The sequence below is a fragment of the Paramormyrops kingsleyae genome, chromosome 2 (genome assembly GCF_048594095.1).
Source record: "Paramormyrops kingsleyae isolate MSU_618 chromosome 2, PKINGS_0.4, whole genome shotgun sequence".
NCBI classification, from domain to species: Eukaryota; Metazoa; Chordata; class Actinopteri; order Osteoglossiformes; family Mormyridae; genus Paramormyrops; species Paramormyrops kingsleyae.
This window is the reverse complement of record NC_132798.1, coordinates 2,793,847-2,820,000: the sequence shown is the minus strand read 5'-3', so window position 1 is coordinate 2,820,000 and position 26,154 is coordinate 2,793,847. Positions and strand designations below refer to the sequence as shown.

Sequence of the window (26,154 nt, the reverse complement as noted above, 5' to 3'; positions counted from 1 at the left end):
TCCGGCACACTGTGGTCATGCCGATAGCCACACAGATAAAAAGCTCACCGCAGACTGTCTGTATTCAGACACGTACAAGTGTTTGCAAGTTACCAGCAAAGAAGAAATAATGAATCTCAGTGTCCCCAAGCACCTCGCATTTTTAGGGTTTAGAGTCACTGGTTTTTAAATTGCTTCTAATTTAAATGACTTTGCCATCACTTGTTCAAGCTAAAAGGTGCAGTAAAATGAACAAATAAAAAGCAGGACGTCGCCTATATAGCATATATGAAATATTGGTTTATTAGGCATGACAGATCAGTGGGTATCGCTGCTGCTTCGCATCGCCCAGGAAGGGGGTATCTTACCTCTCCTCTGACTCTGCAGTTTGCATGTTCTCTCCATGTTTCCTCCAGGAGGTTAATTGGCATCTCACAGTGTATGACTGGGAACTTATGAAAATATGTGCCCTGTGATGGACTGGCATCCCATCCAAGGTGTACTGTAGCCTCATGCCAGGCAACCCTGACCAGGCAGATGGATCAACCTACTGAGTGTCCCCAGACCTGCCAGCATGTCATTTCTGTAAGTAAGTACTTATCTAAGTATGTACAGTAAATACTTTCTCTTCACTTGCTTTCTAGGGATGCCACCATTAAATTTTGCAATATTTCTGAAACATCTTCCACTGCTCATATCTTTCATCAGTGAAACACTTCCAGTTTGTCTCATTTTAAAATGAATCATTGTACATTAAGATATAGCTACTGCATTTTCTGTGCTATTTTCATCATTTTAGCTTAGCTGTTTCAATTCTGATTAGTATGCTAATGCAAATTAAATGTTGACAAAATGCAAAACACAAATTCTGAAGTACAATTTTTTTAGGATGTGACCAGCTCTTTTCACACCTTCCCATTGCATGCCTAATCTACTCTTCCCAGAAGTAGAAGCAGCTGGATCTAGACACGTTCACCTCAAAGTACCTTTCAAGGCCACTCAGAACCACACAGAAAAAACAACAGCAGGGTATCATCAGAATTCATTCTCTTCTTCTTAAGCCAATTCTGTGTTGCTTTGGTCTTATGATTGACATCATTTTCTTACTATTTAAATCTTTTCAGACTTTTTCCTCCTGATCTTTGTTTCAGCCTTTCCATGTTAATGTTTACAGGCTTCCCTTCAAACTTACGGTTTTCTACAATGATGAAGAACACTTAAATTGAATACAGACACTGACAGTGTGTTTCATTCAAGCTAAGCTCTTCAAAATGAATTCACACAGGGGAATTTGTCACTGCTACGGCGTAATCTAAAGCTGTAATCGATCAAAGATCGTCAGGAAATAGACTCCACAAACAATTCTGGATGCAGTTAAATCTGTGTAGGACACCACACATATTTATCCTTTGATTTTTTTCATCTGCATGCCCATCACAAACACTGTTATAGACTTTTACAAAAAAGTATACAGTACAGGGAGATGACCGTGACCATCTCTAACACTTTTGATGGTGCTTAACCTCTCGCACAGAAGGCCAAAGTAAAACATCAAGCTGTCATTCTCCGTCTGCTACACAGCCCTTTCTAACAATTCCTGACAGCACACTTCTGAGCTTTTCCATTAATGAGATTCTTTTAACTGTTTAATCAATAATTGCAGATGAAAAATATATTACATACGGCCATAAGAAAGAGTGTAATATAAAGGTTTAAGATCAACGTTTTAGTAAACTAGTAACGAAAAAAAAATAACTATAATGCAACATTGTACAAAACCTGTGTCTCATAGTGAAACGTGGCACACAGATTTTTGGTGGAAGCAACAGGGAAGATTCATTTGAGTATAACCACAGTTTGATGTGTAAGTGAACAGAATGTGACAGAACGATTGATATAGGGCTGCAAATAACGATTAGTCAGATAATTGATCATGTGATCAACTAATTGATTAGTCTTATTAAAAAGAACAACATTCAGTGATATTTTAAGTGATAGTTGTAGAAAAAAAAACTTTAGTGTACAGAATCTCTATTTAAATATATATTTAAAGGCAAGGTGGCATGGAAACAAAGATCACTGTTTCCGCCATATTTAGGGGGAGGTCCCCTCATGACGATTATACTTTATATAACGGTCTACAGTATTTTGATGGCATTTGACATTGTTGGCGATGATGTCATTGTACCACAAAAATTACCAAATTCGATGGTACTTATTTTTATTACCTATTACTACTGATGTTATTGAACAGTTTGATCTCAAATTTTCACAAGCAAATTGACACAGTCATGTGATTCAGCCTATTGAGATTGGTCCCTATCTTAACACATGGCAACCTTATTTTCAAGTAATGAATCACAGGTGAATAGAAAGGCTTGTCCTCAGATCTCACATACAGTACACACATTCCACACATACCTAAAAGATCGTATGTCAGAATTTCACAGTGTGTTGGTAAAGTGTGCCTGTCCACCTTCTTATGGTAATATCTGTTTGTTACTTGGCTAAAGTTTTAAAGGTTGGATGCTGATCTGTATGAGTAAGGTCTGTGATAAATGAATAAAGTAAGAGTGGAATTCACAATGAGGTGTGATTAGCCCACCCAGGTCTTAATGGGGGGTTAGGGTTAGGGTCTGAGGGACTGATTTAGCTCAGTGGTAGATGGAAGCAAAAGTCAACCAAGATCACAGGTAGGAACGTTACCAAATCCAGGTTGTTGTGCATCTTTCCTCAGATGTGCTGTCAATTTAGGGAAAATAGGGCAGATCTGGTTGGGATTATGGAGGAATTCTGTTGTTGGGGAAAGGTGTTGTGGAAACCAGTGTTTCAGTTGTCGATTAAAACCCGATGTCAAACATCAGGTGATTTCTCAAGATGAGGTGGGGGGGCGGGGGGGTGTTAGTTTGTTTGGTATGTTTACCTCAGCTTCCTGTCACATATGGTACTGCTTGAAAAACCTTCCTGAACGTTTTTGTTAAAGACCAACAAAACAAAAAAGGTTGCATGTACAGCCTAAACAAAGTTTTTTTCACCTGCCTAATCCCTAAACACAACTGGTCCCATATTTGAGCTCTAGATGATGTAGTTTTAATAAGCTTTTAAAGGCTGTTTTTGTAGCATCTTCAGTAAACGTACATTAATGAGGTACCACAGTATTCTTTTACAGTAGCTGACATTTTCAGCCTATGTAGCTGGTCTTCCATTGTAGGAATGCATGCTTTTAATCTGCTGCAAGGTGGAACAGAAATATATCACTAGGGAATCACTATCGAAAGGGGCAAATGCACATCCTTTCACAATAATCCCTTACATGAGGGGTTCTGAAATACTGTGTTAAATTTTAGGATTTCCAGTCTCCTTTCACTCTGGATTATCAGTACTGATAACACACATATCTGCTGTCATGAAATGTTCTTGACTGCTGGTAACATTTAGAAAGAATTTTGCTGGACTTTCTTTAGTTGTCATACAAAGTAATGTAAGGCATAACTTTTCTTATTTCAGAATCATGCATACAAACATACATACATACAAACATACATGCATACATACAAACACACACATACATACTGTACATACACACATACCATAATTATTTATATTTTATACTGTACACACTTGTCAATTAAGCAAAGTGGAAATGGGTCCTATGGACTAATGAGTCAAAACATTTGCGTCCAACCAACTTGTTTTTCTGAGACATAGAGAGGGCGTGAGTTCTACAGTTCTGATTCCCACTGCCTTACATGGAGGGAACAGGGTCATGGTCTGGAGTGGTTTTCCTGGTGATAATTGGTCATATTTATTAAACACATGGCAGTCTGGAGCAGAAAGGCTATCAAAGCTTATTTGAAAGGCACAGGCTCTAGCAGGATTACCGCAGACTGGGCAGTTCCTCATACTTCAGCAAAGTAACCCACAAGTATCTACTTCTCTGGGAACTGCTGCAAAAGACAAGTCTGTTAACCAAATGCCGTGTGTGAAGCCACTATCAAAGCAATAGGTGGCTACTTTGAGCAATCCACAATTTAGAGATAATTTTCAATTTTATTGAGCAGTGCTTTGATACTCCAACTGTGTCTTCTTAGGGGACCAAGCAGCATTAGCTACAGTCACAAGGACAGTGACACTGTGTCTTCTCAGGGGACCAAGCAGCATTAGCTACAGTCACAAGGACAGTGACACTGTGTCTTCTCAGGGGACCAAGCAGCATTAGCTACAGTCACAAGGACAGTGACACTGTGTCTTCTCAGGGGACCAAGCAGCATTAGCTACAGTCACAAGGACAGTGACACTGTGTCTTCTCAGGGGACCAAGCAGCATTAGCTACAGTCACAAGGACAGTGACAAACACTACTGTCCAAACAGGAGATGCTACAATGGGTTTATAATATCCAGATAATTAGGTGGGCAAAGCAAGGCTATTTAAACAGTTTCAAAATGCAGAGAAAATAAAAGAGTACTTTAATGAAAAGAATGGTTAAATGAATATGTGGGCTCAAGTCATATAAACATTTTACTTGAGAGTGTATTTATAGGTGAGTCAGACAGTGCAGCAACAAGAAAATGTTTAACTATCTAATCATAATCATAATCACACAATTTAAATGCATGAATACTTCAACAGCAGTTTATAATACACATTAATCATGTTCCTGCAGCAATAAGTAAACTTGCAAATATAATAATTTATAACACTTAAAATTGCTCATCGTTTAATTCAATTTTTAGCCAACTTTCAACATGCATATAACTCAAAAAGAACTCTACAGGATTCTGTACATGTTGGGTTGTGTCTCGAAATAACAGCTCAACAGAATTAATAGCTAGAGAAAAGAAATCAAATCACAGGGTTCCTCTTTGATAGCTCACTGATATGAAATCAAAGCCCAAAAATTCTTCCTTAACAGCAGGACCTTAGTCTTGGCCTGCTAAACATATTATAGCTTTCATAAAATCTGAACCTAGTGACTTATAAGGTATTCAGACACGCAGGGCAAATAGATCTGGAACTGTCCTCTGTGTATACTCATCAGTCCCAGATGTGGTAATGTTGTAAACCTGGGTTTGTTTTCAATAACAATAAAACATGCAGGCTTTTGGATCCATGCCCTAAACATTTTAAAGGCTTTCAGGTATCACACCAAAATGCCCTCACGGTGGCAAATTTCTCTGTGGGAAGTTCTTTTACTGCACCATATGTTCTCCTGGTAGAGCCACACAATTTGTGAAGTTCAGCTGAGCCACAACACTCAAACAGCGCCCTTATTAAGAGTTTGTTTTACTATTTTTTTAAATGTCTACCACTACTATAGTCCTGTGCAATGAAGTCTATGCAGAGTGCATATACATGATGACCATGGAAGGCAAAAACAGCATGAATTCAGTCAACCAACCTGTATCGAATGTGATGGGCGATGTTCTCTTTAAAATGCTATTCTCAGTGTTGTTTATGTGTGGATCTTGTTTACTATGTGTGCCTGAGAATTCTCTTTAATATAACCCATGAAAGCTGCAGGCAACAGTGAACGGCTTTTCGGGCTCCACATTTCCTAACATACCGCTGCACTTTCAAATATTTGGACTGCTGCCTCCCTCAGTCTCCTTACTCGTCCAAGTCAGTTAAAAATTACTCCGCTCCTGAGATCTGCTCGACGTGCCAATGTTTTCAGCTGAACGGAGAGTCTATGCCTGTATACGTGTGTGTGTGTGTTTTGTCTTTCTGGAGCTACCTTTACTTTGCTGTTAATAATTTCAAACCCACACATAGAAATACCTCATTAACATCTATTTTTCTTGGACTTCCTCAGTCCCTGAGGTAGAAACTCCGGTGAACTAAGGAAATGCAAACCAGCCTCTAGGACTTGCAAAGCCCTCAAAAAATGTTAAGTTCTACATAATTGTCCATATTTTTCTAATCAGACCATGGCCCTGTTTAAGGGAGACAGACTACTATAGCGTGCTTTTGAGGTGAATGACGCAAAATGAAAACTTTGAGGCTTTTAAGCATAGTGGATGCATTGGCACCGAGAACACACTGAGCAGTATTTACAGTTGGAAAAGAAAGGGTTTGTAATAGGAAACATCTGTAATGCTTTGGAAGTGGATACGCAAACACAAAACAAGTGGTTAGTCTGGAATAATACGAAACAAAAAAGGTGTATTACATGCGCACACATTCACAGCAACGTCCCCCGGGGACAACAGGCAGACAGCATTCTTTTAAGAAGAAAATCTCAAAGTATCCCAGGGAAAAATAGGTTTTACAATTGCCAAAGAAACAGTATAAATGCTTGTGTGTGCATTTGTGACAGGACCCAAAATACTACGACAAACCCCAAAACTAAGGCTGTGGAGCAGCAGCCTGTGGTCCAGGTCAGTAGGAAAGACTCCCTAAATATACCCTGACCAGAGAAGCAGCAACTCTGTATAAGCCCCACACAAGGAAAACCTTTTTGTCAATGTTTGTTTGTATTTTAGAATTTTAGAATAGATGTAATAACATGAAGCAACATCATACATAAAGCGAGCTGTAATATAATGAATTCTCTCTTTCTGCCTGGTTATTCGACGTATAGTAAAACAGCAAAACAAACTTGCTTCAGAGTGTGTGACGTCCCTTTGGGATTTCAGAGAACATTGCTTCAAGCTAGATGATCTGCACTTTGCTTGTTCTGAATCCCAACGACACACTTGCTAATCTGACATCATAGCATCCATTTCTTTTTATTGCTGGGCACAACTGTCATTATGGTTCCAACCATGGCTTTGCTTAGAAGAGAGAAAAAACACAATGGGATGTTTTGTGTTATTTTTTTTCTAAATATTGAATTTAAACACAAAGGTACTGCAGTTGCACACTGGTATATGTAGATTTCATTGGTAACCTGGGGACTGCCTGTAGCTTTCTACAGAGGATGGGATGATATTTGTAGGCCCTGGAGCAGCGTTATAAGGAGGGAGGAGGACATTATGACTGGACATACCACTGCAGCCATTCCCTGCTGACTGACAGTAACAGGTTGGTGTGGGTTGCCTGGTGTCTTATTCAGCTCTACGGCTCCTTGTGCTGAACCGTGGTTAAACTGGCTGCAGGAGTCACCATCAATTATCAGTGAGCTCCTTTAATAAGCACAAGTTAGACACAGAATGCATTAATCCAAAATATGTCGGAGCGATACAACTAAATATGATTTCAGTATGAGTCATACTGTACATGACATTTACAAAATTGGGTATGTAATAATCATTTGGTAAGGTCATTCAACACTGACATCATCAACTAAAATTACGAAACATTGTGATGTCCCTAATTAAATCATAAGTTAGTGTGCATTAGTTATAAAAATGAACATCTGTCTTCCCCATAAATAAAAGCTTATGGCTGGCTTGTAATCAGTGATCCAATCATGAATATACTATGATTGGAGAACATTAATACTTCCTACAATACTTAAAATTAGTTATAATTCAAAGTTTAATTGATAATATCAAAGAAGAAAAAAGTTTTAAGTGGAATATAAAATGTAGTATAGATTGTGTGTGTGTGTATTATGTTTACATTACATTGTGAGGACCAAATGTACCTCACAATGTAATAAAAACCTGTTATTTTTCAGGTCCCCACAAAGATATGTGAAGGCAATCAAACAAAACATGCCAAAAGTCTTGTATTTTGTTTGGTTACTTATGGTTAAGGCTGGGTAAGGGTTAAGTTTGTCATGTTGGGATTAGAGTTTTCCCCATAGAAATGAGTCCCCACAAAGATATAATTACAAATGTGTGTGTGTGTGTGTGTGCATACTGTATATTACATTGTAGGGACCAAATGCCCCCCACAATGTGATAAAAGGCTGTTATTTTTATGGGGACATTTTTCCAGTCAAAAAACTAAAAATTTCAAAAGTCTTGATTGGTCACTCCAGGTTAGGGTTAAGGTTGCCATAGTTGGGATTAAGGTTATGCCCATAGAAAAAAATGGTCGGTCCCCACAAAGGTATGAATACAAACCTCTGTGTGTGTGTGTGTGTGTGTGTGTGAGAGAGAGAGTTATAGTGAGTGCAGAAGAGGGAGTCTGGCCCACTGCCTACTCTGCAGTCTGCTAATGCTGAATCTCATAATGATGGAGCAACAAGAGTCCATTTTTAGCAATGAGGTCATACTTTAAAAAAAGGAAAGGAATGGAAAAAAAAAAGAAATCAGTTGGCCGCTGGTAATGTCCCTCTGATCCGTTCTCTCCCATCATCAGGAGCATCTCTAATATGATCTGGCAGGAAGAGCATTTAGGTTTTACACAAAGCATAGACAGATTCAGCCTGATGTTTGAAAATGACCATATACAGTAGGTGGCATCTATGCATGCTCTTCATGGAATAGAAAGGAAAAACTCAATAATAAAAACTCAGTAATAAAAGGCAAACATAAATACAGAATTATGTTCAAGAATATGTAAGTATTTGACCAATATCTGTACTAAATCCCAACAGGGGATCATTAATACAGCCATAGGAATTGATAAATGGTTGTCAGATGTAATTAAACCTGACCAAGAAAGAGAATATTTCCTATTTTGAAGATATTTCATTCTGGTCAAATAAAAATGACTCAGATTTACACTCACAGCATATATACAGAACATATATAACCTATTTTAGGTCAATAGACAGATAAATAGCAAGATATAAGTATTGCCATGTAACTGTACATAAGAATATCATTCAAAGTATGAGGGAGAAAAAAGAAAGATGAGCAGATAATATGAGAAAGGAGTGAAAGTCTGGCACCAGAAATTGTGATCACTCTTTAGAGACAAAGAGATAAAATATCACATAAAGAGTTAAAAAGAGAGAACACAGACTCCAAAAATAGAACAAGTGTCTAATCCCACAGTCTGATAGCATGCTGTGAGGTGACATCACCAGCGTGTGACACCCAGCAATGTCCCAGCAACTTCACAGACAGTTAAATCATGTTGAAGTATTAGCTCAAACAGTGGCTGCAGCATCTGTTTCGGCTACAGCTATCTTCCATTAAAATTCATTACCAGTGTTGACAACTCTGGTCAGCTGGCTGGCGTGAGATTTTCAATTTGAGACAAGTCTGCACACACATGCACACACATTTACATGTTTGTAACAGTTTTATTATCTTGTAAATAGTCTGTAGGGTTTTAAAACTACCCAACGCTTTTTATGTACTTAATTTTTGATTTATAATGGAATGATACAGATTTGTATTAATATTTCTTACGGGAGCATGAGAGCCAGAAAGTGTGAGTGTCACACCAGATGCGTGAGAGTTGGCAACCCAACAGTTGACAACTTCAGCACGCGTTTGATTAGTACATGCATATTTAGGGTTCCAGTGTAGAAAAAGACAAAACTCAGATATTACTTTTCTCACAGGTATGCAGACCTTGTTCCTCTCCCTGGGATCAGACATTGCCACTATACAGACAAATGTCCAGTCCCTTAATCGCTAAACCAGTGAGATCCCCAGCGCAGGGAAAAATACACCACCTCCACATTACTGAGATGTCAAAAATCCACACAGCTTGAAGCAGGTAAATAACATCCTTCTGAAACAGCCCAGAAATCCAACAGAACAATGCCTGAGCACACACTTCTGATATGCAGTTGTACGCATGTTCTTGCTACTTTGGCACACAAACAGAGATGACTGCTTGTTGCATATTGTGGGATTTTTGTGCTTTTGATATCTTTAAAAAGCAGCATAAAAAATACAACACGAAGCAACACAATGGATGCGTCTACTAGCTTCCTTGTAATATGGGGCAAGGGATACTTGTTTGATATAGAGCAAGAAAAGAAGAAGTAAAGAAAACATCCAGACAAGTACTACAAAAAAATCTGAATATACTTATACTGCATATTTACAATATGACGCATGACTATTTGGCTGCTTTACTGCAGCCTATTTGACTGAGATCAGTCAGTGATAGTTTCGCTACAGCGTTCAGTAAGGCAGGCCAAGCAGCCACATTGAATGCTGTGGCCCTCTGGCCCTGTAAACTGCAGAGCTACAATTTAAACATAATTCCTCTCTTCTAAAGAAGGGAAAAATATTTACTGGGCTTCAATGACATGACCTTCTTCGATAAAAATTTTAGACAATTCCTGCCAGGCTATAAAATCTGACATCATGATGTTGGCCAAACCTCTGAAAACAGTGCATGTCATGATCAGAAATATCACTAATTGAGAAATAATTATTTGGATAATAATTTGGAAAGACGTGGGATACAAAAAAGTGTGTTCTGATATATCATTTATGAATTAGATATTAATATACATGAAGTATAATATAAATTCTTTAATCAGTCAGATACGATTGTATCACATATAATTACTTTAACACATTTTCCTTGAGGTAAATAGCTAATTTTGTTGAAATTGACCAATCAGCCTTGCATATTCTCCCTATGTCATGTGGGTTTCTCTGCTACTCTGTTTTTCTCCTGACATGAACTGCTCAGATTGAGGGTTTACTAACCCCCCCCCCCCAGAAATGTTTCCCCCCTCTCATTGGTTAGGACCGGTTTAAATGCTTAAGGACTTAGGGATCCATGCTGTTAATCTTTTGGAGATGCACCAAACAGCCATGTTTATACTGGAAATTTCTACACATATAAAAGGCATGGCTCAAAACAGCACAGCATTATCCTAGTATTGAAAGTCTACAGAGATATTCCAGAACACATCATGAAGTCCAAACACTTCATATGAGTTCATGACCCTAAATGAGGATATGCCGTCACATTTTACCGAGAACAAATGCATTAAATAATCATGCTATAAAGTTAAAAAGCACAATTGAACCCACTGGTCTGCAACTTGAAAATGTAAACGTAAAAGTACAATGACATATTTGCATTGTAGGTTTTAAGGCTCACTTGTTGGTGTCTCTGTGAGCTCCAGAAAGGAGGATGTTAGGCTTTTCTTCATTGTGAGCTCCAGAAAGGAGGATGTTAGGCTTTTCTTCATTGTGGTTTTAAACCTCAATTGCAGAACAGACTGTTACGGTTTATTATGACCCAGCATGAAACAGGAGAGCTTGGCATATATCAAATGGCAATTTCTCTCTTTTTTTGCTTTTACTCCATGGCAGCAAGCATAATAAAGTTGTAAGATGTTTGTTAACAAGTCAACTGTTCCTGGTAAAATGAAATGAAATGATGGAACAGATGGGTTCAATGGTTCAACGGTTTTCCACTGAAAACAGACCTGCAATTCTTAGCGTAACACCCAGAATAAGATTCACATTCAAGGGTCCAAATGTGTAAACCTGTAGAGATAAAACTATACATACAGATAGCCACATAAAAAGTCAAGAAGGTTTTAGAAGAGTAGCAAGAGATTGTACTGTTCTCATTGGACAAAAAACGAAAAATGACTATACTGTGTTATGCCTTTTTATAAATAGTTATAGCTGTGTTTGTAATACTTTATCAATGCATCATAATGCATTATGAAGGCATCTATAATGCTTCATAATGACTGCTTTAAGTAAAGTGTTCCCACACTATCTTTTAGTTTAAAACACAGCTTATGAATTAAGAATGTATTTCTGAATTAACTTGCTGACTTAATTATGTTCAGCTGTGTGGAAGCCTCGGGCTTCTATTTAGAGGACAACAACAACAAAAGACAGACAAACTTTAAGTCAATTTCGATTCTGCTGCACTTCATAACCATTGAGGTACCGGCCCCTTTCACAGTCACTGGTGCCATGCACTACCAAACAAAGAAAAACTATACCCACGCCGTTCTTAACTGGAGCAATGCAATGTAATAAAAAAGGAGAGGAAGCACTTCTCTCTCAAGTACTTTTCTAACAGGGAGTGTGAGTCTCTACCCCTCCCTACATTATGACACGATGCTGCTAGTCCCCTCTTGTCCAGGATGTCACCTCCCATGACCATAATCGTCACAGTCGGCCCTGCAGGGCTGTATTACTCATCCACCCAACAGTGACAAAACCTCATCAGCCCCATTGCACCTTTTCGTTCTTTACTTTATGCTCATCACCAAAGGTCTGAGTCACCTTCCCCATGGTAGGGTCAGTGTCAAGACTAGGGCCTGTCAAATTACTCAAATTTAATGGGGAATGCAAAACTTCTTCCCCTAAAGCCCATCTTGTGCAGACTTTGAGAGTCTCTCATTAATACCAACCACAAGAATAACCTTTAATCTAAGTGAAAAGGAAAAGTGGAGCAGTCAAGTCCAGAGGTTTTACACCCAAAGCGTATTCTGGTGACCTCACTGGTTTCAGCAGCTCCCGCCTCCCCTGCCTCTCATACGGAGACATGCTAATCGTGGCTACAGAACTAGACCTAAGGAAAAGAATCTTTTCACACAAAAAGGTGATATTATATTTAACTGACCACTCATTTATCTGAATAAGAGTCCAACAACCCCACACCAAGAGCAAATTCAAATGAAATTATATATAAATGGGTTTTTAAAAGAAGTGATAACTGCAATATACTGTATAAAATATATATTTTTTTAAATATAGACATACAGTAATTATAGATTAATCATGTAGACCAAGAAAAAACATAATTCTGAGTAATGAAACAGAATCTGACAAATGTAAGTGATGTGGAATGCCAGATCACGGTGGTCTTGACCTTTTTTATCTGAATGCTGGCTGATACAGTAACACCACAATGCAAAGCTGTTCTGAAGCACATGTAACAAACCTCTGCTTAGGTTAAAAACAATGATAGTAACATTATATCCACACGGAATATAATTTATTTTAGGCAAAACGCCCTTTTTCCTGGATCCCATAAATGTTGCAGTTAACACAAACAGCTTTGAGACTTAACTACATTCCCAGTACATTGACAATATACTGATCCATCAAATGCATGTTATCTTTGATGTAAAATTTTCAAAATGTATTGTCTTGAAACACAGAAAATGTGGTTATTCTATCACCTCGAGTGCATATACTATTATAAAATCTCTGCTCATAATGCATTTACATTTGAAATTCTAAACTACTATCGGCACAGCTCTGATACATTCAGGTATAGCAGTTGAAAAAAATCTGATTCATCACTTCTATGTCTTTCAATGCATACTGCTTCTGATGCAACCCTGTCATTTCCATTTAAATTGTCCACATCACACAGGGAAAGTTCACAAGGAAAAAAAAATTCTAATAATTAGCAAAAACATAGCAAACAATATGAAGTTGTGGCCTAGTCTGTGGAGCATGTGTGATTTTACGCAGCACCTGGAGCTGTCCTGTATGTGCACAGCTGCAGGCAGCGAGTTACTGCACCACAAATGCAAGCACTGCTGCACCTGTACTGTATGTGGATAAATGACTGTTTCCTTCTCCTCAGGACGTCTCCTGGACATGTCCGAGGGCTGGAGGCCCAGCTAAGAGACAGAGTTGCCCTCTGTGTTCTGCTTTTTGCATATATTTACTCAAATTTTCTTTTGTTCCAGTTATAATTAAACCACCACGACACAGATGCACTTGCCTTCCCTGCTTGTTTGTTTTCTTTTTGCTAATCTGTGGCGTTTTTAGTTTGAAAACATTCAATCTAATGTATTTAGAGCTGTATATTGTTACACACACTTTACACCATCAAATATTATCTTATAGAATGGAGATTGCTGTGTTTGCTAGAAAACCTCACAATGTACACGGTGCAATTTGTAAAATATTCAGTAAATATGTATTTTTATATGTAAACATATATATGTTAAATTATACATACTGTACAACGCAAATCAGTCTGGGCCGAATTCTTCTCGTAAGGTTGACTTAAGCAGTTGTGTCTCCTTCACATAATTAAAAGGCACTCATTTTGTTCACCTTAAGCTGTTGATCTAATATTCCTTCAGCTGTGCCTGCCTTAGATTTAGACCTTTTGTGAATTCCTGTGTGTCTGATTTGTTCTGCTTGTGGACCGAAGATGAACTATATGTTGAGCAAAATAAATTAAACCAGGCAATAGGGTTGTACCAGTGGAATACTCAGCAGAAGTGCACCTCGACATATTGAGGTTGCATACCTTTAAATGCACATATTCACACATACCTACTCAATATTTTTTTTGTGCAGGTACAATTCGCTGCATAAGCATTCATACCACTGTGATGATTATCAAATGGTATCTGAACCTGGGTTGCCTAAATCACTATCTTGAGGAAAAATGCAGCATGATACCATTACAAATATATAACATTAAAGCTTATAAATATGCACTATATTCTGTCACTACATTACGTCTCCTCCACTCTGAAAAGCCCTACCTTACCTGTATAGATCTCTGCTTCTGATTGGTCCTCCACCTTCTTATGCTGTATGATGTAATCAGAAACCTTGCAGCCAATGAGAGGCTCCACATCCAACCACTCCAGGGCCACCATTGTGCTAGAGGGCTCAAGGTGAGGAGCTAGACGAAGGCTTATATTGCAACAAGAGAAAAACAAAGAATGATTCAGTCACGTGGCAGAAGGGGTCACTTACAGTGACATAAACTACAGTTCTACTCAACAGCAATTCCTCTTATCCAATTTATAGAGTGTGTAGAATTCAAGGGTACAACATCAGTGCCCCTCCGGAGACCCGATCATGGAAATGTTTGTGGCATAAAGGCCACCTGCCTCCAAGAAGGAAGGAGGAATGAATAAACAGAGGCGGGTAATTCAGGTCCAGAGAGTACAAGTCCAGACCAGGATTTTGTTTTAACCAACCAAATGAGCATAAAGAGTCACAGTCACAGAGTTCTCAACTGGTTGGTTGAAACAAAAATCCTGGTCTGGACTTTGTGGACCTGAATTACCCAACTCTGGGAATAAATTAATGTAAGACATACTGCACTGATATTGTGTAGGGCAAAACATAATGTCACTTATGTCAAAACGGGCAAAATAAATTCTAAATAAATATATCACTGTTGGCCTCACAGTTGGTCAGAGAATATACATTTATATTCTGTGCTAAATTTTCAGATGAATCTGCTGTCAGCTAAGCAAGCAAATCTATCTGGCTCACACCATATGCAAAGAACTGTAAATATAATATGTTACATGAAAAATAAATGCAGCATGTCTCCATCGGGAAGAGTCGGGTTGATATTCCCAGTATAGGCAGACTGCTGGCCTGTGACTTACACGGGCTGCCGGAGGGGACTGCAGTTGGGCAGGCCATCCTTGCTGAAGGCACTCAGGTCACAGCGACACCAGTTCTCGATTACATCACCCTTCCCTGCACACCAGTATGAGCTCATTGTGGCACTTTTGAAAGCCTGTGGGAGGAATAGGTGAGAAAAATGTAATTATTTCTTTTTCCCCCTTTATGTTTTGAGATCTGAATCACTGTTCCTGCCAAACCTTCATAGTCTTATCAACAGGGTCTACAGACATCCCCCCGGTGATAGAAATGCCCCATCTACTGTGGAAACCGACTTCTTTAGTGCCACATGCCTCATGTAACACGGTGGCCGTCATGAGGTTTTATGCCGTTTTTCTGTTTTTTTTTTTTGAGAAAGCCTACTAAGCTGATTGCCTGCAAAGTAAGTAAATAAATAAATCTCAAAGTGAGAAATTGTTTATGACATAATTTACACAACATAAAATTATTGAAAGTTGCCAAAGAGGTAAAAATGTTAGCTACAAAATCGGCACGTTTCACTCCATGGGTAAACATACTCAGTCCTTTAGTACAACAGAATAGCATCACTTGTACGTCACTTGTGCGTTTCTTGTGCGTCGCTTTGTGAGCGGGCCTGGGATTAACTCCCAGATGAGTCCTGACCAAAAATGTCATTCTCAGCAGTTTGTCTCTGCAGGATAGTACACCTGTGTGTGTACCCGTGTGCCTGTGATCAGGAGGTTGCCAGTTTAAATCCTGTGGATGGCACAGTGATGCCACCGTTGGGCCCTTGAGTTATGCCCTTCACCCCAAATGCTCCAGGGACCCTGGGTGCTGGCTGACCATACGATCTGAACTGAAGCACTGCACTCACCCGAATGTGTTTATGTGATTCTTAGGGAGTAAGACACGATATGTGAAGAACCACCCAATTTCCCCAGTGAGGATGAATAAAGCAAATTTATAAATGGGTACAAAATTACAAATATCATCAAGTTAATTTCAAAGAGATAATAAGGAGTAGGACCATCATTTGACTTCAGAACAGTTTAGCTTCAGTCTTTCTTAGAATTCTATCATAGAAGTGCTGTGGTTGAATGCTGTATCATTCTCCACAAAGAATAGCCTCCGGTACTTTTAAGGTTCCATAAAGGACTTAGAAAAACTTCCAGACCTTCTTACAAAGATTCAATTATGTTTAGTTCTGGTGATTTGGGAGACCATCAATGGTGTTTGACTACATGCTGATGCTCATGTAATCACACTTGTACTTCTTTACCAGTGTGTATGAGTCATTATCAATATGGGGATGTCATAAGAGAACAATGTTTGCAACATAGGGTGCATCTGGTCCTATAAAATGGCTTCACACTACTTGGCCATTATATAACCATGTAGAGCAATAATCAGACATAGTGACTCCCATGGGACAGTTATCCATAACATTACGGATCCTGATTGTGGGTGGCAGGCATCTTTTGGCTTTCTCCAAATATAAACCTGTCCAGATGTGGCAAAGTCAACAAGTCAAAGTCCTTTTCCCTGCGGTGTTTACATGATGTGGCCTCATCTTGGCACAAAGATGTCAAGGTACCTGTGTTCATCATTAGGGGCAGAAAAGAGCACAGAAAACATATCTGGTGCATAACATTGTGGGAGGAGGAGGTCATCCACATGTCCGCCTATTCCCATTGCCATAACACATTACCTTCAACATTTTAATGAAATCTTCCTAAGACCATAAAGAATTCTCCACTTGGCATGGAAGAGATTTCAAATACAAGCCATTCCCTAAGACTTCAGTGAATGCACTTACAGTACAGCGATCCACAGAATTGTAACATGATTAATCTGAATAATTGAGCAGCATTAATCAGTGTAAATCTGAACGGAACTGGGTGAATGTTATAAAGCCAATAAGAAATTGAAAAATCAATATGCAAGACCAGCTGCCATAAAGTGTGGCTCAGACATATTTACATGGCATGGCTTATTCTTTAATCTTACACATGCACTCTTTAATTGTTCTCAAAAATCAAAAGATTCCATTTACTAACTGCTGCAGCATAACACTGTCTGTAATGCAAGTTACTTGGTCTACAAATACTCAGAGGTTTAATGTTCCAATACTAAACACTATAGAAGAGAACAAATGAAAGTGCTCTTCTAGAAGAATGCTGCAATATACAAAGAAAGATGATGATGATGATGATTATTATTATTATTATAGATACTTTTATTGATCCCCATGGGGAAATTGTCATTATTTCCAACATAATATCATTTCCATTAACTGCTTAAAGTAATCCTTCAGTAACCAGGTAAAACCAATCAACACAAAACCTTAAGTTACAAATGCATAGAGAAAGAAAGAAATTGTCACCACAGATCACAGACGCTTTCAGGCCTACTTCCAAAGTTGAGGTTGGTGAAGAGATAAATTCCTACGTACCTATACTTGCACTTGTGCAATGGCCAATAAAGGATTATGCATAATATAAAATGCCTTGGAAAAAAGCATGCAGAAGAATGTCCTACCAAAATACAATTGTGGCCAAAGGTTTTGAGAAAAGTATTGGTTTTTCAGTTTGGTGCTTTAGTGTTTATAGACCTTTTTGTCAGATGTTTCTATCGATTTCAGAAGTATAATTACAAGCATTTCATAAGTGTCAAAGGCTTTTATTCACGATTACATTAAGTTTATGCAAAGAGTCAATATTTGCAGTGTTGACCCTACTTTTTCAAGACCTCTGCAATTTGCCCTGGCATGCTGTCAGTCAATTTCTGGGCCAAATCCTGAATAATGGCAGCCCATTCCTGCATAATTAATGCTTGGAGTTTGTCAGAATTTGTGGGTTTTTGTTTGTCTACCCGCCTCTTGAGGATTGACCACAATTTCTCAATGGGATTAAGGTCTGGGGAGTTTCCTGGCCATGGACCCAAAACGTCGATGTTTTGTTCCCCGAACCACTTAATTGTCACTTTGGCCTTATGGCACGGTGCTCCATCATGCTGGAAAAGGCATTGTTCGTCACCAAACTGTCCTTGGATGGTTGGGAGAAGTTGCTCTCGGAGGATGTTTTGGTACCATTCTTTATTCATGGTTGTGTTCTTAGGCAAAATTGTGAGTGAGCCCACTCCCTTGGCTGAGAAGCAGCCCCACACATGAATTGTCTCAGGATGCTTTACTGTTGGCAGGACACAGGACTGATGGTAGTGCTCACCTTTTTTTCCTCACAATCTCACAGTCTTTTTTCCAGATGCCTCAAACAATCGGAAAGGGGATTCATCAGAGAAAATTACTTTACCCCAGTCCTATCATTTGTGCAGGTTTGGTCACCATACCTCAAGAAGGACATTGCTGCCTTAGAAAAGGTGCAACGAAGAGCTACGAGAATGATTCCTGGTCTTAGAGGAATGTCTTACGAGGAGAGGTTAGCGGAACTGAATCTGTTCAGCCTTGAGCAAAGGAGACTAAGGGGGGATATGATTCAGGTCTATAAGATTCTAACGGGTCTGGATGCTGTTCAGCCAAATGACTATTTCAATATTAGTCTAAATACTAGAACTCGTGGCCATAAGTGGAAATTAGCGGGAGAACATTTTAAAACAAATTTGAGGAAGCACTTCTTTACACAGCGTGTAGTCAGAGTATGGAATAGTCTTCCTGCTATTGTAGTGGAAGCTAAAACCATGGGTTCCTTTAAATCAGAGCTAGATAAGATTTTAACAACTCTGAGATATTAGCTAAGTTCTCCCCAAACGAGCTTGATGGGCCGAATGGCCTCCTCTCGTTTGTAAATTTCTTATGTTCTTATGTTCTTATGTTCCTCAGCAGTCCAATCCCTGGACCTTTTGCAGCATATCAGTCTGTCCCTGATGTTTTTCTTGGAGAGCAGTGGCTTCTTTGCTGCCCTTCTTGACATCAGGCCATCCTCCAAAATTCTTTGCCACACTGTGCATGCAGATGCACTCACACCTGCTTGCTGCCATTCCTGAGCAAGCTCTGTACTGGTGGTGCCCTGATCCCGCAGCTGAATCACCATTAGGAGACGGTCCTGGCACTTGCTGGACTTTCTTGGGTGACCTGAAGCTTTCTTCACAACAGCTGAACCTCTGTCCTTGAAGTTCTTGATGATCCAATAAACGGTTGACTTAGGGGAAGTCTTACTAGCAGCAATATCCTTGCCTGTGAAGCCATTTTTGTCCAAAGCAGTGATGACTGCACATGTTTCCTTGCAGATATCCATGGTTAACAGAGGAAGAACAATGATTTCAAGCACCACCCTCCTTTTAAAGCATCCAGTCTGATATTCTAACTCAATCAGCATGACAGAGTGATCTCTAGCCTAGTCCTCGTCAACACTCTCACCTGTGTTAATGAGAGAATGACGGAAATGATGTCAGCAGGTCCTTTTGTGGCAGGGCTGAAATGCAGTGGAAATGTTTTTTTTGGAATTAATTGCAATTCATCTGATAACTCTTCATTACATTCTGGAGTATATGCAAATTGCCATCATAAAAACTGAGGCAACAGACTTTCTGAAAATTAATATTTGTGTCATTCTCACTTTTGGCTACAGCTGTAGTATGTGATTGAAAGGTTATAGGATTCATTTAAAATTACTATTGTTATTGTTCTTCAACAAGTCAAGTAGCAAGAAAACTATGAAACAAACATTTATAGTGTGCTTGGCAGATTATACATGTTCTTTTGGTCTCATCTGACAAGGACAGTCAGCATGCACAGGTCCTTGAGTAATGGCCTCGAAACGACAGAGTTGATAATCAGTGCCTTCAAATCTGAGGCCAGAATACTCTTTCAGAACAAATTAATTACTCCTTTGAGGTGAAGGGGCAGAATCCGCCCAGAGTAAAGGAGTTTAAGTGCCTCAGGATCATATTCACAAGGGATGGCAAGAGTGAACATGAGATTGACAAGCAGATTAGTTCAGTGGCTGCAGTTTGCCAGACTCACTCTCAGTGAAAAGGAGAGAAGTTTGCAGGTCAGGAGGCACCTTGAATGGGAGTCATCACTCCATCAAATCAAGATGAGAAAGGTGAGGTGGTTCAGGCATCTGGTAAGGATGCTATCTGGGCAGCTCCAAAGGATGGAGGCCATGGGGCGGACCCAGGACACGCTGGAGGGATTACATTTCCCAGTTGGCTTGGGAATGTTTGGGAATCCCATAGAACAAGCTACTGTTGTTAGCTTTGGAGAAAGAGGGCGGGTTTGAATTTGGTGTTAAGACAAAGACAAAGAAGTGGAACACAAGACTGGTCTCTTGCTTATAAGAAACATATATGATTATGACACGGGAGTCCATCTTTGTACATTTTGGGGTCCATTTTCCCATCCACTTAAGTCAAAAGAGCATGTAGCTGCCAAGCTCTCATTTTCAACCTCTTTGTACATTTTCAGAAAAGCTATGGGTATATACACACCTGTGGGAAACCTGCTAATAAGATGATCAATCTTTTGATCAGATTAGATAATGTACAAGAAGTTATTCCAGCTCCTGTTACTGAGAACACTTGATTGAGGTGGGATGTCCCTGATAAAACTTTCTTAGAGAGACAGAATCATCTTCTTGATTCTTCCTGTTGTGTCTACAAGATCTTTGTAGCTTGATATCTTGTCCATGGCCAATAATGAAAATGTCCTCTCAAGTGCTTATAATGTAAGACATGACAGCAACATTTCTGGAGAATGTGTGTTCTGGCTAAACTTGTTCTGTTCTGAGCTGGTATTAGAAGTACCATACAAGTATAAAACTGATGGATATTTCTTTTATTGATCACCTTCATCTGAAGAAATAAGTAAGCATGGATGTTATCAAATATGCAAGATTAGCAGGTTCAGAGAAATACTGTCACCATAAGCTTTCCACGGTAGAAACCAAAACATGGAATTTTGGGATATATAAACAACAGGCTATGTAGTTCTACATAAAATCATTCATTAACTGACAAATTATATGCCACTGCAATGAATCAGCCTTAGCTGTGGTTATCGCAGGTAAAACTGGCAGCCCAAGCAGTAAGAAAAGGTGCAAGTGAGTAACTACAAATTAACTGCTTATAAATCAGACCATTCCTGTGAGAATTTACAAACACTTGGGAGATGAGGATGTAAATGTACAAAACACATGTCACTTCTTTTTGAGCATAAGTAGATAGCTATATTAACAGAAAAATATCCATCCATCCATTTTCTATACCCACTCATCCGATGCAGGGTTGCGATCCAGAGCCTATCCCAGGTGCTATGGGATAGGGAATAACCCAGGATGGGGTGCCAAACTATGACAGTATACAGAAAGATAAATACAGAAATACAAACAAACTACAGAATAGTTACCTAGCTGGCTTGTGTCGTGTTTAATGGAGAACAACTGCATGCTGCTGAATGACCTTTAATTCATCATTGTGCTGCCTCTCAGTCTTTTTAATGACTTTCATTATGAATGTATTGAAGAAGTATAAAAATAAAATATGCAGGACCACTTTGACTTCCAGCTTCCTTATTTATTTATAGCTCATCCATCTATCCATCTTCCAAAGTCTTCCGGTACTGAGTCACAGCATTAACCTGGAGATTATCCATGAAGCACAGGGTAAAAGGCATTTGGACAGCCTGGACGGGACACCATTCCCCCGAAGGCTACACACACAAGCATCTCAAAAAGTTTGTTTGTACTGACACAAAGTAACAGGACTTGATAAGAAATGTCTTTGAAAATCTTAAAAAAGTCCTTTGTTAAACGTGACTGATGCCCAGGGTTACCAACCTTAAATCTCTGACTGTTTTACCAAGATGCCATATTTTTTTTCACTGTTTTACAGACAGTGGAATTTATTTAAGGGTTTATGAAAGGGTGAATTTAATAAGGACTATCTGTAAATTTACAAATGGTTGGCATCCCTGCTGATGCCACCAACGTCCCATACAAATCAAATCACAACACTGTTTCTGTACATAAAAGCAAACGACTGGCAGCTCAGAAAAGAATGAGACCTCAGGCGTGAAGCCCGTTTCCTGGGCAGCCGGGTCATTTTCTGCTTTTTGATTCATTGATTTCTTCTTTCTTTATGACTTGCTACTCGGTAGGTGCACTGTTGATGTGAAGGCCATAAACACACTGTGCAGACATTTTTATTTGTCAGCATGAACAATCAACATTCAACAGTCACAACCACTACTGGAGGGTTGTGCTGTGTCTTAACTGATTGACAGCTTTCTAGGTCTCCCAGTATGTCCAGAATGTTGGCTGATATGTAACACTTTTAAAATATAAAATATATATTTTAAAAGTATAACATACAATATATACTTTTAGAATATATAAATGTCTTTTGAGAGTCTAGCTTTGCTATTGGTAAAGCATTTTTTTTTTTTTTTCCATAATAGCCCTTAGCTAGGCAAATGTTTGTTTCTGAAATAATTAACCTATCTCACTTATTTTTACTTCATAAAATCGCCGTGGTACTCTTCAGACCCAATTTTTTGTTTGCCCCACATTTGTGAAACTATGTTCATAAAGCGCATAATGTGCATAAAGAAAAGACCAGAAGTATTGATACTATACTGTGTTCTCATCAGAAATATGTAAAAGATTCACACTCTTAGTGACTACAGTATATGCAGTTATGTGCAGCAACCTTCTTGTTTTGCATGATTCAGTTGGTTTAACTGCCTTTTAAAAATAAATCATGTTCCATAACCACTAATCCAATGCAGGGCCAGGGGGAGCCTGGACCCCCTCCCTGGAAGCTCAGGCCACATGGCCAATGGACACCCAGGAAGGGATTGCAGTCCTCCACAGGGCATGCAACAGGAACCACTCCACACACACAGAACATGGTGAGAATGAAACACGGAAAGAGCACATAATCTTTACGCAGAGAACGTGGTGGGTATCAAACCCATGACCCTGGATGTGTGAGCAATTGTACGCCCCAGAAAAATATTGCATATTAAATATTTAAATGTATATCAATAACCAGATAAGTTTTCCACCATTAACAAATATGCAGTTAGTTTTGTTATGCAATAAACGATTTAACGATTAATGTTTAAATACACTAGCTCTATTACATGTACTATATATACGCTGATTATGTGATGGAAGAAGATATGATTACAAGGTAACAATGTAAACCCCCTAGAAGACATGTTAGAGGATAATCAGAATATAATGGAACGATTCACTAGAATGTCTACTTTTAAAGCCACATCAGACATTATGTGAACCCTGGGTGATAGCATGACGCAAAACCTTATTGCATCATTAACATGGCAAGCAAAGTTAGTGAACAATCTAAGCAGTTGGTTCAAATAAACCTTGAATTTAGGCTAAAACTCTTATAACATTACTAAGCCCTGTGTTTCTGTTATGCTAATTGGCTTCACCTTTTTCCAGATCTGCAGCCAAAAGGCCAATAGTTTCTACCAAAAGTAACTACTGTAGCGTTAATAACTAATAACCCCTGGTACCTTTGAGGCAGCCATGGCAAACAATTCATTGGTCGCCTTTGTCCCTAGACAATGGCAAGAAGAAAGGGGTATTTCTCACCTCTTCTATTTAGTGACAGACCCACTTGTGAGCCGCTGCTATTGATCATACCCTTTCGTTTATGTTGAGAAATTTATTGAAAACAGGTTTTTCTCATTATTATGTGATTGTAAGCTGTTTTGCCTCCTGTATGTACTTTGTCACTGAATTGCAGTGGGTAGCCAATTAAGTGGTAAAATACAAATTTAATAGGGGCTGATTGAATTAAAAACAGATGTGCTTTTATGTAGGTGTGTGTGTGTCCATGCATGCTTAAGTAGTCATTGTACATGTGTGCATGCATATTTTTGTTTTGCAGATGTGTGTTTTAGAGAAAGTCCAAGCCAGATATATGTTGACTTTATGACTAATATTCAGCATGGATTCTTTGCAAAGACCCATTACTTATTTTGACATTGGATTCTAGATGGAGTGACTCCCTAATTGCATCAGGCAGCCCAATGATGCATGCTGGAGATGGAAATGCAACATTATAGCTGTTTAATCATAATTTCAATTAAGAATTATTCTTCTGCATACTTCTGCAGAACAATTCAATTATATGCACAATGATCATAGGAAACTGCAAGCCAGGCCTTAACTTCAGGTGAATAAACACATAAAAAACACAGCATTTGAAAAAGCATGAATTAAATAATTCTGAGGAAAAGCTATTATTATTATTATTATTATTATTTCAGCAGCAGTAGTAGTTCACTTTCCTCTATATAAATATGTTAATGCTATGAAATATAATGTTTAAAACTTATAAATGGATATTTAGAAAATGATGTCATTTTGCACAAAAAAAGGCACAGAGAGAAAAATGCTCACTGTCAGAAAACAAGGTCAACAGAAGAGCACATAACCCATTTTGTGCTGATAACAGATAGGTATTGGTAGCATTACTTCATCTGAAATTATGGGTTATAGCACTGTCTGGCTATCTCTTCCACTATCCAAACTAAACCACTTCTGCCATCTATAGGTGAATTTTATCACTGCAAGGTAGCAACAGCAATAGAAATTCTAGGTGCGAAGGAAGGAAAAACTTCAGATATATTATCAAAATTATTAGTAGGATCAAAGTTTTCTTAAATGTGTGGGCTCAGGAATTTTTCCAAAACACCAAATATCGTTAAAATTGTAACTAACTTATATTATAGAAATCTGCTTTATTTTACCATGCCTTTATTAGTTATTTATTGCTTAAAATATGTCAGTAAATTAATTTGGCTCTGCCTTAAAGCGGCATGGTGACTCAATGGATACCACTACTGTGTCGTAGTTAGGGGCTGTGGGTTTGAATCCTATTGCTGTCTTGTGCATATGGAGTTGACATGCGATTTAATTGGTGGCTTTAAAATTCTGTCGTTTATTGCCGGCCTTGGGAATGTTTGGCTAATTGTGGCTAACACATGGACCCAGCATATATTACTTTTGCAAACTGTAGAACTGGTGAGTAAAGTCAGTCATTCAAAGTCAGTCACTTTGAGGACCTCTGCACCTCTGTAAGGTCAGGTAGAGGCGTAAGATAACTCCATACCATCTGAAACAGGAAAAGCAGGAAGCTTCTGCCTCATTCTGCCCCACACTTTCCTCCTCCCTTTAGCTCTCTCACCTCCTTGGTGATGTTGTCCTGCACCAGGCTGTAGAGGGGCACAATGCGGGTCACCTCCAGCAGGACGGGGGTGGGTCCAGTCTGCTCTCGTCCGGAATGGCGACACAGGTGACAGGTAACCGGGCACTGCCCCTTCTCCTCACAGTGTATATCCACCCCCGACACCAGTTGATCTTCAGCCAGCTGCTGGGCCGCCAGGAGACCAGTCAGGTAGGTGATGAAAGGCATGGATCTCAGCTCGCGCCGGCTTCCAGCGTCCGTCGTCTCTGGGATGGAGCGGGAGCAACAAAACACGATATCGTTACGATGCAAAATTTCCATTAACAGATGCATTTCTAGGTCTTCGAGAATATTAAAGAAAAAATTTACAGCTGTCACTATCAAGTATCAATTATATTAATAGATGAATCTACCGATTAATCTGATGATTCACCAAGTAATCTAATCTAATCTAATATAATATAATATAATATAATATAATATAATATAATATAATATAATATAATAGCACTAGGCGATTGGCGCCAGGCAGGAAGTAGTCAGCCATTGCAGGGTGCACACTCAGTCACACATACAGCCAATTTAGACACTCCAATGAATTTAAGGTTCATGTTCCTTAACAGTAAAGGAAACCAGAGAATCCATCGAAAAATCCACAAACTCCCAGGGTGAAGATGCAAACTCAACACACTCCCACTGTGCTAATGTCCCGCCGTCAACACGAACAGAAACTGGTCACGAAAAGACTTTGGTCTTTCACTGTATGGAAATCCTCGTATTTTGTATTCCACAGAAAGGATACTGAGCAAAGGCAAGTCATTCGTCGGCACTACTTTGTGTCTCTTGGCACAACTA

General features: G+C 39.0%; 1 protein-coding gene across 11 annotated transcripts in view; it reads right to left on the bottom strand.

The window, feature by feature from the left end:
• Positions 1-26,154, bottom strand: part of LOC111842706 (astrotactin-2-like) — a 226,399-nt gene that overhangs the window by 22,037 nt on the left and 178,208 nt on the right. For all 11 annotated transcript variants that reach the window (XR_011984366.1, XR_011984368.1, XR_002837973.2 and 8 more), the window contains 3 exons: positions 25,300-25,565; positions 15,144-15,277; positions 14,285-14,433 (listed from right to left, as the gene is read on the bottom strand). Coding sequence is in view for 6 of the 11 variants with exons in the window: in XM_023809608.2 (XP_023665376.1) it covers positions 14,285-14,433; positions 15,144-15,277; positions 25,300-25,565 (549 nt within the window). In the remaining 5 variants the exon portion in view is untranslated. The remainder of the gene's footprint in view (positions 1-14,284; positions 14,434-15,143; positions 15,278-25,299; positions 25,566-26,154) is intronic.